The sequence below is a fragment of the Nestor notabilis genome, unplaced genomic scaffold (genome assembly GCF_000696875.1).
Source record: "Nestor notabilis isolate BGI_N333 unplaced genomic scaffold, ASM69687v1 scaffold25984, whole genome shotgun sequence".
NCBI classification, from domain to species: domain Eukaryota; kingdom Metazoa; phylum Chordata; class Aves; order Psittaciformes; family Psittacidae; genus Nestor; species Nestor notabilis.
The window spans coordinates 17,197-31,427 of NW_009926375.1; the positions used below are offsets into that span (position 1 = coordinate 17,197).

At 39.1% G+C, this 14,231-nt stretch overlaps 1 protein-coding gene across 1 annotated transcript in view; it reads right to left on the minus strand.

Annotated features, from left to right (window-relative positions):
- Positions 1-13,800, minus strand: part of ADAMTSL3 (ADAMTS-like 3) — a gene marked incomplete at its 3' end in the record, with an annotated part of 30,826 nt that extends 17,026 nt beyond the window's left edge. The window contains exons 1-5 of the mRNA XM_010013506.1: positions 13,712-13,800; positions 9,438-9,642; positions 8,417-8,564; positions 6,906-6,990; positions 537-823 (exon numbers count right to left, since the gene is read on the minus strand). Of these exons, the coding sequence (XP_010011808.1) occupies positions 537-823; positions 6,906-6,990; positions 8,417-8,564; positions 9,438-9,642; positions 13,712-13,800 (814 nt within the window). The remainder of the gene's footprint in view (positions 1-536; positions 824-6,905; positions 6,991-8,416; positions 8,565-9,437; positions 9,643-13,711) is intronic.
- Positions 13,801-14,231: the final 431 nt, after the last annotated feature.

Consider the following 14,231-nt stretch of genomic DNA (forward strand, 5'->3'; position numbering starts at 1 on the left):
TGCCTAACTACTTGCAGACAGATGTATGGCACAAAGTTCCTATACAGTGATATACTGTACTAAGACCTAAACAAACTCCTGTTTGATCTTCCTGCCGGTCAGGCTGAAAGCAGGTCTCCCTAATTACAACACTGTATCCCTCCTGTGCTGTGGAAAATGGCAGCATTTTAGAAAATAAGGAATAATTAACATGGGAATTTTAACTCCAAAACTATATACTTTTGGTTCCTAGAAACACACTAGGGTACCACCAACTGCCTGGCAGCCAATACTGCTTCAGCAACAAGGTTAAAGCAAGTTGCTGTATCAACACCTTCTTGCACCTTACTTAATCAAATTAAGTTGGTGTTTGAACATAGATTATAAAGGGAATGAAGTAATTTGAAATACTCTATGGATAACCTAGAAATAAGTTAAAAATGAAGCTGCATATTTTCCTACAGATCAACATAGCTAGTTTAGGGTAACACCAGTAGAAGCCCCAACAATGCCAAATTCTTACAAGTTGAGACAAATAAACAAACAAACAAAGGTACCTCCAAGACATGTGGCTGAACAAGGAGTAAACCCAATGTATTCCCAGTCATAAATCACACTGCCATCTTCAGCATGTGAAAAAGCTGGTGGATAGGGGACAGGATCAGTGTCACAGGATGCCTGGTGACAGACTCGTTCTGTTGGTGGCTTCACATCTTCACATTCTTCCTCAGGCAGTTCAACCTCAGTCTGAGTAAATGAGAGAAGAATTCGGCACTTCACCTCTCGCACTTGTATGCCATTGCCACATGTGGCACTGCATGGAGACCAGGGCTCAGGAATAAACCTGCAAAGAATCACAGTAGAAACTTTGTCATTTTATTCCATATAATTGTTTCTGTGTGTGCACAGTTAAAACATAAATGTATGTTTACACACAAAGACAACAATACATAATACTATTTTGTTTCAAACTCCTTCAGTGGGGAAAAAAAAAGGGAGAAACTCCAGGAAGACATATCTATACAATATAAAATAGCTCCCCAGGTATACAGACTTAGGCATATGCCAAAAGCATGCTTGCAGTTTGCTTAAATCTGAGGAAGACCATCACCTTATGCCATACTAATAATCAGCAACCTGAGAGAAGAAAAGCACTTTCCAAACCTAGCTATCTCCAGTGCACACCCCCGCAGGCTGCACTTCAGATTTCATCTTGTAAGAAGCTTCTCATCTTCTATAAAGATATCTAACTGGCTCTGTCTCTAATCCATCATTTTTATTCGAAAGAATTTATGCTCCTGATGAACTATAATAAAATTTTATTTTACAGATCATGGAATTTACTGAATAAGAGGAGGTTTTAGTCTGTGATATGCTCTGATTTTGAGGGTCACATTAATATCTGATAGTAATTTTCAAAATGACCCACTCTAGCCAAGGGGCTGAATTTCATTAACGAAGTCATCCTCTGTGGCTCTGGGGTACAATTTATAAGAAATCAAATACAGAGTATCATAGGGCATTTTTTCAAAAGGTTGACGTTGCTCTTTATTATATGCCCAAATGCAGCTGATGACCAAAACACAAATGGGAGATACAAGAGGATGTATTTGACCAATGCTAAAAACATTTGGAAGGAAAAATCCAACCTAGGATCCAAAGATTTTCTCCTTATCTTTGACTAAGAACTATCTTTCTCTTTACTGCAGGAAAGCTGCCCTTACAAATATAGGAACACTTGTGTAAGACAAAAATCAGAATTTATGCTCTGCACACACAGAAAGAATCAAAAAATGTCAACTCAGTGTGGTTGATTCTGTAGACAGTTTATCATCTTGAGCCAATAACTTCTTGCCAGTATATACAGAGGAAGAATCAAATAGAAGAAAAGAGAACAGATGAGTGGGTAACACACAAGGATACTCTAAGTCCTCAGGGTAGTCACCTAAGCTGTGCCTGGGACATAGCCCAAGACAGACTGTCTCCTCTGGAAAAGACTATTCCCATTTCCAATAAAGGTTACAAGATAACTGGTTATTCTTTAAGGAGCTGTTGATGAAATACTTTTACAAGTCTACTATGAAGATAAAGATGTCAAATCCCATCACTTAAAAGTTTCCTTTCCTGTTCAGAGCCTCAGAATTTTAGAGCTCACTGGTCCATGACAGACCTTAGTAAAGGGTGCAGTATCCCCAGCTCCTCTTGAAACCAAGGAGAACTGTAAGTGCTCATACAAGTCTGTGCAAAAAAATAAGTGTAAGTCCATTTGTAGTTATGTACCTAATTGGAAAAATAAAACTGATGGACATTTATAGTTGAAAAGAGCTGGCTGGTGTTCTGACCACATGTAACAGTTGACAGTCTGAAAGCAAATAACTTTTTTGGTAGAAGCATGACAGCAGCATACCAGAAATTAATGCTAGTTTTGTGTACTGTTAGTTGAGTGCATTAAGACATTCCAAAAATAATGTATGATGCTTTCTTTTGAAATCCTGTATAAACGAAAGGAAATTCTGAACCACAGCAATCCTTTCATTCAGCAACCAATTGATTTATAAAGGAACTCAAAGTTCTAAGCATTTTTTCTATGGCTTATAGCAAGCCTATATTCTAATTGAGGTTTTCCTGTTGAATATTAGTGTCTGGTATTTTTCAGCAAAGTGCAAGATAAAAAAACACCCCCAATATTTTTTATTCTACCTTGGCATTTGCTAAATCAGTCACATGACTATTTGGCTCTTAAAATCCTAAATAATAGAACTTTTCAAAAGATGACCATGTTAAAGTCACACTTCAAGTATCTTCAACGGAAGCCAATGGAGATTGCTAACACACATTTAAAGCAAGGAGCTGAGCAAGGAAGTGACTGGACTGTGAGAGAGCTCCAGAGCAGAGCATTCATCTGACTTTTGAGATCAGGCAGAAGACTTTTTTTATTTTTAATATATACACAACCAAAACCTGTGGCAGATCACTAAAGCAAACTCCATCAGCCTCAGAAGTGATGTATTTTTTAGTCAGTGGCATTCACAGCACACACATGGTAATGCTTTGGACACAATAAAAGCAAATTCACTTTGCCTTTGATGGGCATATACTCAGAGTGTGCTCATGCCTTGCAGCTTATCAGGAACATATAATGGAACGATAGGATGGTGGTAATGGAAAAGTTTTCTGAGTTCTGTAACTGAGTTTGTAGATGAGACTCCTTTTCTGATAAATAAAAGGAAAAGAATGGAAAAATGCAAATCTAAGCAGGCACAACTTTTCAATCAGCATTTTTGTACAGTCATTCTTCCCAGTGCAACATAAAAATTAAATGCTAAACTCATCTGCACAGGTATCAGTGATGTACACACTACAGAAGTGTTGTAGAATATGTCCCTGCTGCAGCGTTATCAGTCTTACGCTAATGGAAATGTGCATTCACCTGGCACACTCTGAAAAAGCCAGTGTAAGGTGACCTGGAAAATGAAGCAGTGGCCTAAACTATTGATGATAAAACTGGGACAGAGCAGCCCAACCCAACCAAATCAAATCTGAACTGAAAACGTAACTCGGTGCAGCCTTCGGTATCTTTCTAAAGACTTTCTTAATTTTTTGTTATTATTGTTGTTTTCCTCATGCCTGCAGCTCTTGCTTCCAGTTAAGACAGGAAATGCCTAAATCCTGGAAAAAAAAAATGATAAAAAATGCCACTCTTGTGATATTTCTAGTCCAACCCTACTGTGCCAAGGGACCTGGATAAGAGTTTGCAGCAGCATCTAAAATGCTGGCTGCTTACCGAGGCAGAACTTCCATGGTGCAGGCACCCTACCCCTCCCTGAAGCACCACCCTTGCCCCCAGTAAGCAGAGTTGCACTGCCAGGTTCTATCAGCCTAGACTGTAACGTGCTGGATGAAATCATCAGTCCATTGTCAGAGAGGAACCAGTGAAAAATGTGTAACTCCCTATCACCAAAGGCACAATGGGGACATTTACGTGAAAATGACTCAAACACAGTGATCAGGAGCCTTTAGAAGAGACACCTCATTTCACATGCAGTGAATGCAACTCCACAAACCTAGTGATTATCTTTTAGCTCAGGTTGCTGGAAAAAAATATACCAGCTTTTGAAAGCATTTTAGTTTTGCCCTAAGCCGTGACAGGGTAAGGCAGTTGAAGTGTCTATTTCCTTAACTTACAATTAATAAAAAGGATGCAAAAACCTTGCTGGAGCTTCTCTGCGAATCCCACTGTAACTAAGAAGGCTCGAGGGAAGAACATTTAAAATAATGATTGGTATCAACTGTCATCACATTCCACAACTGCAAACTAAAAAGGTCAGACCTACATTTTTCTTGGCCTCACTTTAAGGGCAGTCATTTTTTATTTTGCTGCTAATAAAAAAGAGAAGCTTTTGAATGTTCCCCCTCTCTGTAAATTCAGGACACCAGCCGTGGTAGACCACAGCAGCAGAAGTATTTATCTTCCACAAGCTACTTTTGGCATATCCATCACTTGTGGGTTCTAAAACACAGCTGCATTTATTCTCTTATTCATTATCAACTAAAATATCACACAAAAACACAGAAAGACAGTTGTAAGAAAAGGATGGACTAGAAGTTGAGACTTCATATTGTGGTTTAAGTTTGGATGACAAGAGAATAACTAAAATTAAAAGCGATGACATTTTACCAAGGAAATCATAAGCCCCCCGCGAGGCAGAGGTGGGCCATGAGTTATCACTGCGCCTTGTGTAAATTACAGAAAACAAAATTAAACCGTTTCAAACCAGAGGGAAATCTTGTTATAATTTACTCTGGCAGAAGTTACAACCTATTGTTACAGTTTCTTTTTAAATCCTAAACCCTGACCCAAAAATCTTACTCCAGCTGGAAAAGACTACAGCAGTTAGGGCACGAGATTCAAAGCATCTATTGAGAAACTGCTCAGGTTCCAAACTGTTGTCTACATGACCGACAGGCAATGTGCAAAAGGAATGCAGTCAAGGATCAGTTATTTCTCATTTCTTCTTACCTGACAGCTTCCTTAGAAGAATAAAGAGCATGTGGCAGCACAAGACAGGTAAAAAGAAACTAATGGGGAACCTGGCTGCAGCACTAGAGCTGTCTCCCAGGAGAGCCTAGAGTACCCAGACTAGGAAACCACAGCACCTCAGCAACACCTCAGTAAAGAGAAGGATTGTAGAGGAGAGTCATCAGCCACAAGTGGTTGGAGAAACCTGAAGATGCCTCTGGAAGTTGTGAAGGAAAGAGTCTTAGGACAGATGAGGATTGTGAATGAAAGATGAAGAAAATCTAGGTCTCCAGAGTACGTGAAGAAGAAAAAGACCCAAGAAAGTGCAAAACTGCACAGCTGTGACAGGACATGCACTGAGCACTCGAACACATGGCTGCATTCACACAGTGAGGCTGCAGTGGAATACATCGGTCATGTCTAGGAAGGCATGAATAACCGTTTTCTTTGCGAGGACAAGGTACAAGGGAACCCATTACACAGTTTCCGGCTCAACTCTATTATATTCTAAATATACTGTGAGCTAGCATGCTGTGTCCCTGCCAGTCCTCCCTGCTTGTTCTGTCAGACTGCTGCTGAAGGATCTTAAAAATCTCAAGACTACATTAGCTTATGGTTGCCATAGCATGATATTGAAATGACAGAGGTCATTTTCTTTATAGCTTGATGCTGAATCCTCTTTAGCATGGACTCATATACCTTCATTCTGATATGCTGAATTCAACAGGCACATTTGATTGCATCACCCCCTTCGACTATCACGCTATTTTTATACCTTTGCTACTACCCTGCTTGAATTCAGGGCCACCAATTTGGAGAGTGAAATAACCACTCACAGTAGGTTGACACTTGACTTGCGAGGCTAGAGCAGTGAAAAGTTTAAAGCACAGTCACCATAACAAACACCTGTTTGGCAAGAGGTTTCTTCTGTGAGTCAGTGCAGGTGTAAAGATTTTATTACTCATGATCACACCTGTTCGTGCAAGTGTGCCAAAAATCAGGAATAGCTAGACAGAGGAAGAAAAATAAGAAGTTTTCAGGCACGCTCCACTCTCAGACCAATAATAAATCTGAAGCAACTTCAGTAAGCTCATCTAAATGGTTTTAAACTAACATTACTGCAAATGAGTGCAGAATTTGGCAAAGCACAACAAGATATTGCTCAAAATCTCCCATGAAAGCCTTATAGAAAGTTACTACTTTCTAGAAAGTTATATGCTATATATCGGATTTATTAGATACATATATCCATGAAGCATACACAGGGGATATAAGCAATTGTGTGGATGCCCTAACATACAAGGGACAGGAACAAGTGCAGGTGGATTTAAATTATGCTTTCATCCTCAGGACTTAAATATTGTGAGGCTTACCCCCATCAGCTTTTAAGGGAACTCACAAAATCCAGATGTTATTTCACACATGCGTGTGAAGTATCACAATTTACCCCCACAGATTCAGCTAAGTTCAGAGATCAGCAGGTTTTTCTCACTTTCTTTATGCATTGGGCTCACCCCCCAGGGAAATGCTGGCAACCCTACAAAGTACCTCTTAGTTTTTAATACAGCCACTACATCCTTGAGGTAACAGCAAAGGCTGGGACAGAACTGAATTTACTTAATTTACATCTGCTGAAATGCTTCCACATGCATTAATTAGGCTAAATTAAGATCCCTTTGCATTGCTTGAATGGTACAGGGACACTACAATAGACCAGCTCTGCATCATCCAGAACAGGAGCTCCAGTAGCAAAGCTACTAAGATGTAAAATTAGCAACAGCTCACAACGCAGCTCATGTCCCAAGGACGGCCAACTGTCAAAGCGAACTGCATAGCAACAGTCATTCCAGATGATCTGCAAAATGTGCCGGAAATGTTTCTTTACTGTAAAAGACAATGTACTTACGTTGGCTCTTCTGAGACTTTTATGGTCTCTTCCATTTCATGTGCCTGTTTAAACCACGGCAATTTTGCTTCCACAGGAGGTTTTTCTGGTAAAGAATAAAAAATCAACACAACAAAAACATTCAGAAATTCCTCCAAAAATCAAAACAATATGTAAAAGTTAGTATTATTCATCTTAGCACTTCACACTTTACATTGCCTACTGATCTAATGCTTTTGAATATACACTGGACAATAAAACATAATATACAAGAAAATCTCCTCATGATGTTTGAGCTCCATTCTGACACACTTCTTTACTGAAAGGGTACCAGTAATACAATTTTCATTCCCGTTTAATCTTTCACTTCCTTCCCCCATCTTCCCCAAAAGCAGTTTCTAGTAGATTGTAGCTTATATCTCAGTGTAATGGGTCATTGTCATAATTTAAGTTTATAGCCAAAAAGAAGCCAGAGCATAGTAAACACACATTGCTTCCCAGCTAGATTGGCTTCATTAGAAAATATGCACAGAATTATTCTTTTTCCTGAGTTAGCCAGCTATCCCAAACCAGGAAATTAATTTAAAAACCAACACTGGCTTCTTTTATCTGTCTATACATCCTATACTTCTGTAGTGCTTTTTCTAGGAATACTGTAAGCCAACTGAGGATCTGTTCCTCCTAATTTCAGATAAACCCCAGAAGAAGGTTCTTAAATATTCAGAGCTAGTTTCTACTTCATGGCATAACCCTGAATAGTTTTCTCCTTGAAGAATTCTCTAAAGTTTAAAACCAGTCTGAAATAGGATTGTCTACAGATTTCGCTTTCTCTGTGCAAACCTCTATGGTGAGTTGTGAAGGTCTGAAGTACAGCCTTTCAAATAGAAACTGTAAGAATAGGAGTAGCACACACTAAAATGGTCGAGAGGGACAGAAATGAGCAAGTGACAAGATACACTGGTTTTCCCACCCCCCCATCTGTGTTTTTTCTTTTCACCTTCCCACCTACTGTTGTATGCCTTACCAACTCTTTCAGAGAATATCTGTCAATTTACATCATTGTTACAGCCCTCTTAAATATGCAGATATGGAGAAGAGAGAAGGCAACCAGTTTGAATGTAACTTAATGAAGTGATGAGTCCCGCTGAGAATGTGGACACACTTAATGAGATGCAAATGAGCAAGATCCGAGGAGATACGTATGGAGTATCATTCCCATTTCAAGTGTTAGTGAACAACTCCCCCTCCCCATGTTGAACTCATTACTTCTAGTTTTCCCAGTCTGACTAGGCTGTATAGATTCAGTTAGCATGTTCACCTCGTGACAGTCTGGCCACATCATCAGCAAAAAATATTAGCAAGGCACTTTTCCTAGCACCAATAATTAAAATGCTTGTTTCTGCCAAGACTGAAATAAGTCCTAGTAAATTCTAGATACTTCTTCTGGCATTTCTGAAAAAGGTTACCAGGGGCTTTTAATTCTCCTAACAAAAATGTAAAACAATAACAGACCCAGACAAAATTCCAGTTACCTTTTGGCTTGTAACATGGTATTGGCACGATGCACTCTTCTTTTATGTGAAGTTTAAGTTGTGGATTACAGCCACCGACGTGCTGCCCGCGGTGGTCAATGCACAGCACTACTCGGTAACGCAGGCCTCGGCCACAGGTCACTGTGCACTGCAGGAGACAATGCAACCACCTCATACTGTTTCTTTTTTATTATGTTTACTAATACTGTTAAAAAGCAAGTTAGAAGTACTGATGATGTGTTCGCCAAAGTTTTTCCACAATCAGTGAGGTATCAGCCGTATGAATTTGCCCCTGCATTGCCAGGTGAATAAAGAAAAGGTTGACACTGGAAAAAATGTCTTAAGTTTTGGGAATGCAAGTGATTTCTCAGGGTTCTGTAAAGCTTATCTGATTGGCAACAGTCTGAAACAGAGGTGGCTATGTACTGAGAATATACTCTCTCACAGTGGTCATTTTCAGTTAAAGCTGGGTCAGACGTGCTGCAAGAACAGTTTCCTCACTACATGTTAGTGATGTCATTTGGATGAACTAAGGAACTACAGAAGTGTTGAGCTATCTGACTGTATCAGACAACTACAGCCAAGATAAGTTGGCTTTATATTCTTGTTACTATAATGAAAGGTAAGAATGCTGGAAAATCACCCTCGCAGACTTGTCAGCCCCTAGACAGACATGCCTTTAGCTATTATATGCAGTGAAATATTACATTTATCGAGAACTGAGAGACAAATGACCTGATTGCAAAGGGGTCTGACCTCTGGCTCTCATTTCTCCTCCGTGTAAAGCAGGAATTCAACAGGCATAAATAATCCTATATGGATTTTTCTCCACACGGACATGTTAACATTTTGATTATCTGGCCAAATTACTTAGCACAAACTTCTCCTAATCAGTACTATGAATTATGCTTGCAGGGCTATCTTTTTCTAATAGCCCTGTGCTCACAAATACATGGTAAAACAAGACTAGAGGCTTTCTTTAGAAAACAAAAATAAAGGTCCAAATTACTTTTCAACTTACTTGAGACCATTCCATTGCAACCCATTTAGGGCAGTCAAATAAATTGCAGGTTTGAATTACTTTGGGCTTAGGGGCATACATGCACTTCCATTCTTCCACTTGCAGTATCTCTCCGTGAATGGTCTCCTCTACACACACAAAACTTCTTCTCTGAATACCACCTCCACAGGAAACTGAACAGGCAGTCCAAGGGTTATGTTCCCACCTGGAAAAAGAACTCGCATATATTAAAAATAAGGCCATTTTTTATTCCACTAACCTCTATTAAAAGTGCAAAATACTGAATTCAACCTTAGCGTCATTAAAACCCAGTGACAGTTTGGTTGCTGGATTCTTAGCACACGCTGAATAAAAATACATTGAATTACAGAACTACCTTGCATTATTCCAGACTTAAATTTATGTGCAAAATGAGAGAAAAACAGAACTACAGATTTCACAAAATAACTACAAGTCTTATTCTCATACATGAGTTAAAGACATTAAATACACTGAGTTTGATTACTGGAATGATTTTAGTTGCAAATAGTCTAAATCCTCTAAACAGAATATTTTTCAGTTAATTCACATAGTCACATACTCCTATTACTATTGTCAGAGACTGAGAATCATATGTGCTTGAGACTGTATGAAGTCCACAGACAAAGACAGATGTGGCTGTGCTGACTGAGGGTGTTATTGCCCAGTTGCTCATCACTGCCCACATCATGCAGGCTACCTCAAAAAAGTCTCTTCATGCAAGAGCTTTACTGGGCACTCTGATACTTGCTTTGGGTAAACCCAGCCATTTCATTTCAAACTGTCTTCATCCCTAAGGACTGTGAGCAAATTAAATTGTGACAGCTACCATTTGGCTGGTCATCACTGAAGTTCTGCAAGAGTTCTCCACCCTCATTAAAATGCTGTTGAATGACTGTATTCACACTTTCCAGCTTGCTTCCAGCAAAAGGCAGCTGCTCATCCATGTCAGCTGCTTCGGCTAACCTCACTGATTGCTCCCAAAGCAGGGCTATGAACAGATTAAGGAAAGTCCACACAGCCCTGTCAACCAGAAGAGCTGTGGGGTAATAGCCTCCAACAGAGGGATGATAAACAACCTGCTGGGAGGGAATGCCTTCAGAATGGACATCTATCCACAATTTTAGACCTAACCACAATAAAGATGGAAATTGCTACACCACCTGAAGCAAGAATTACATGGCGGTTTTTAGGTTACAAACTTTGTTCCATTTATCTCTTGGTCTTAGTATGAATGTACATTTAAGCAACCATTTACCAACAAAAACTTCAATAATGTCCTGCTTTTGTCATGTTTAGAGATAACAAGCTCCTATCATAGCATTTGTCTATAGGTTCCACTGACCCACACACAATTTTTCCTCACTCTTCACCTATTATCTCTTGCTTCTTTCCCACCACCCACCCAAATCAAAGCAAAGCCCTGTGAAATGACTGAGTCTAGCAGCACATCCTATGGTTCATCAATGTCTTAGTTTAAAACTTATTCCTGTTACAAATGCAGGGGCTCAGAAAGGATCATGAAAAAAATTACAGGCACTATGAACAATGGACTTGTCAAGTACTTCAGTATCCCACCAAAATCAATTCATCAAGAGTAACTTAGCTATCATAAAGGAAGTCATAATCTCAGAGTAGATGAAGCAAAGGCCTATGAATCAAAGATAAGTTTAAGTGACTACTACTCACTTTCTATGATCCCGCAGGTAAATCAAGGACACTTCCTATTTTAAGCAATTCATTAAACTGCCTACAAAAACATATTAATCATGCTTAAGCTCAACAAAAGAATGAGACTACAAGATAGAGCAAGCCATGAAACATTAGCCATAGAGCATATACTTGAAAACATGCAGAATAAAGCTGTATGTCCCAATAAGATACCATATGACAAGTACAAAACACATTTGAAGAGTAACAGTTACACTTCTCTGCCTTAAATGAATGACCAGTGTTAACTCATTTCCCTTAGAAAAAGTTAGAAACTGCAGAGCAATTAACTGTACAATGAATTAGCAGCTTATGGATTTATATATATATGGCTCACAGTGCTATATATAATGCTAGCCTTGCGAGTGTTTATAGCATGAAGTTTTATAGTTGTTTTTCTTTATCTCATCAGTTTCGAACACACTCCAGATCCCATACTCCCATAAGCATTTTCAAGATGGAGTGAGGTCCATGGCTACTGGGGAAAGGGGGGTTCTTGGGCAAGCAGTCAAGGAGATACTTTCCAGAACCCACAGCTGTCAAGGGATCCTCAACAGTCCAACAAGTCTGAAATAAATGGAGGCATTCCAAAAGCTTTAAAAGAAAATTTTCATCCTGGGAAATTTTCCTATTTATTTCAAAAGAATTCTCCATCTGTAAAAATATTTCAGTGGGGCATTTACAACTCTAGCCACAGGAGAACTCTTTCAAGATCTTGTGGTGTGCACCATGACTTTCCCACAACTTCCTCGTGTGAATGGGAAAGTAGTGGTAAATGCCACAGGACTGCAAAGCAGCCCTCCACATGGCCCTCGTGTTATGTAGGAGGTGTGATGTATGACTGCTGGTCAAGGTGAAGGAGCCCGTACAGTTTTGCTCAAGCATAGCTACAGTACTTCGGTTTTCTGCCTGCTTTGCAAGAACACTCATGGATTAGCATGTAAGAAACAGGTAAGAAAAGGCAAAAAGAAAACGTGGAAAAAGCTCCAGCAGAACTGGCAGAGACTAATGCATTGCAGTTACTTGACAGGCAACAGCACAGAGAAAATACATCCTGCTACACTGAAGCGAGACCTGTACCTGTGCTGGACCAGATTCACCTCATGATGCATGGATGCAAAGTGGCTGTTTCAGCTGTCCTTTTCTTTCAGAAATTCCAGCAAGAAAGGGTGCTTTTTTATCTTATGATTCTTTATGTGCCCTCCCAGTGTAACACAGCCTGTTTCCTCTCTCTCCTTCCTCCTGACACCAACTCTGTGCCCTACTTGGCAACCTGCTATCTTACAGTTCTTACTCCTGAGCATCACCCAGGAAGACCATGATACCTTCTGACAGGCCACACTGAGGTGTCGAAATGAGGTGAGCCTTTGTCTGTAGTTCTCAGTGTTTGAAATAAGAGAACCTGCCCACAGTTTTACTGCAGACAATCTATCTCACCACAGTGTCATGCAAACGTGCTGAGCACGGTAAAGCACAGAAAGGGGGATTAAATTTCTCTTCCAACTGGCCTCCAAGCCTTGAGCAGTTCAGAAGATGAAATACTCATGTAAATAAATTGTGCTGAGTTCCAGAGGAGACCTTAAGTACAAAGGAATTGGCAGAAAAAATGGAAGGGGAGACACGCAGAATGTAATTATCGAACTTTGCAGGATCCACAACAAGCATAAATTGTTACAGAAATAAACTATGACATTTATATCAGCTGCAATCAGTAGCTCCACTGAGCCGTGCAAGTCTATGATTTCATTCGTATTACTTCATATCTTTGCTTCTTTAGAAAAATACACATTATTCATTTCATGACATAATAAAGCAGAGGATCAACTTAGATAAATATGCATCTAACTCCATCAACTATAATTCTTCACATTAACAGTAAATCCAGCTCAATGCTTTTTAGTCCCAACATTCTTCACAGTACATGTAAGCCTTCCAGAGATTTACATTCTTGTCATTGATTCAGGTAAATAAATAAATGACAACAAACTCTGCTCTGACAACTTAATTTTAGGTAATAGATATTAAGACAACTCAGTATCTTTAAAGGGACACGTCAGCCTTGATGTCAATAGAGTGAGTGTAGGTCTAATGAATGGCAGAAAAATGAGACCTCTCAATGAAGAAAGAATTTCTAGTCCTATAATAGAGATAGACCTGTTCTATGAAAGAATGTATTCATTTCATACATCTTCAAAACAAAACCCTTTCATTTCATTCATCATTAAGACAAGAATTTATACATGCATTTTAAAGGAGATGCTCTTCCCAAAACTACAGCAGAAGAGAGCTTAGGGGAGACAATTCTTTATTCTAAAGTCTTCCACACTGATATTTTCAAGAAAAGCATATTAATCTTAGTGTTAATCTAATCATTCAGAGCACACTGAAATAAATCACAAATTTAAAAACATGTACAAGATTGTTATAAACTTGCTCTCCTGTACAGCAAAAAAAATCTGATGTTCCATGATTTTAATAATCAAATACTATGTTTAAAGTGAAAATTGTGCTAATGCTGACACATATGCTACCCTGAATATACATACCGAGGAAGTGGCTGGAAGTGATCATAGGGCATGATTTCTTTAAATCCATCACTGTCAAAAGAAATAAATATTGCATCATTATTTCTCATACCCGAGACTGTACACCAAGTATCTATTTTTACATGATCATGCTTAAAGTAAGCAATTCCCAATGCGAAATGAGGGAATCTTACATCCACTACACATCACCCCTGTGGCAAACAATAACTTGAATAACCTTACCTTTCCTGCACAGAAAGGGATTTATTCCCCATAGAGTTCCTCCATTTTGTACCATCCAAAAAATAAAATTAAATGAACAAGCCTTTAGCAGAGACATTAATTATCAGCAATTTTTTAGGACTGTGCTACTTTATTCTCAAGAAAAGTTGTCTACTTACACCTGTAAAAGACCACTGAGGACCTCAAGTGCCAGTGACATAAATGCATCACAAGATTAATCCTAGATAGGTCTTCAATGGTGCTTAGGACCTTTCTAGAACTGCATAGCATAGAGCATGCATATATATATATATATATA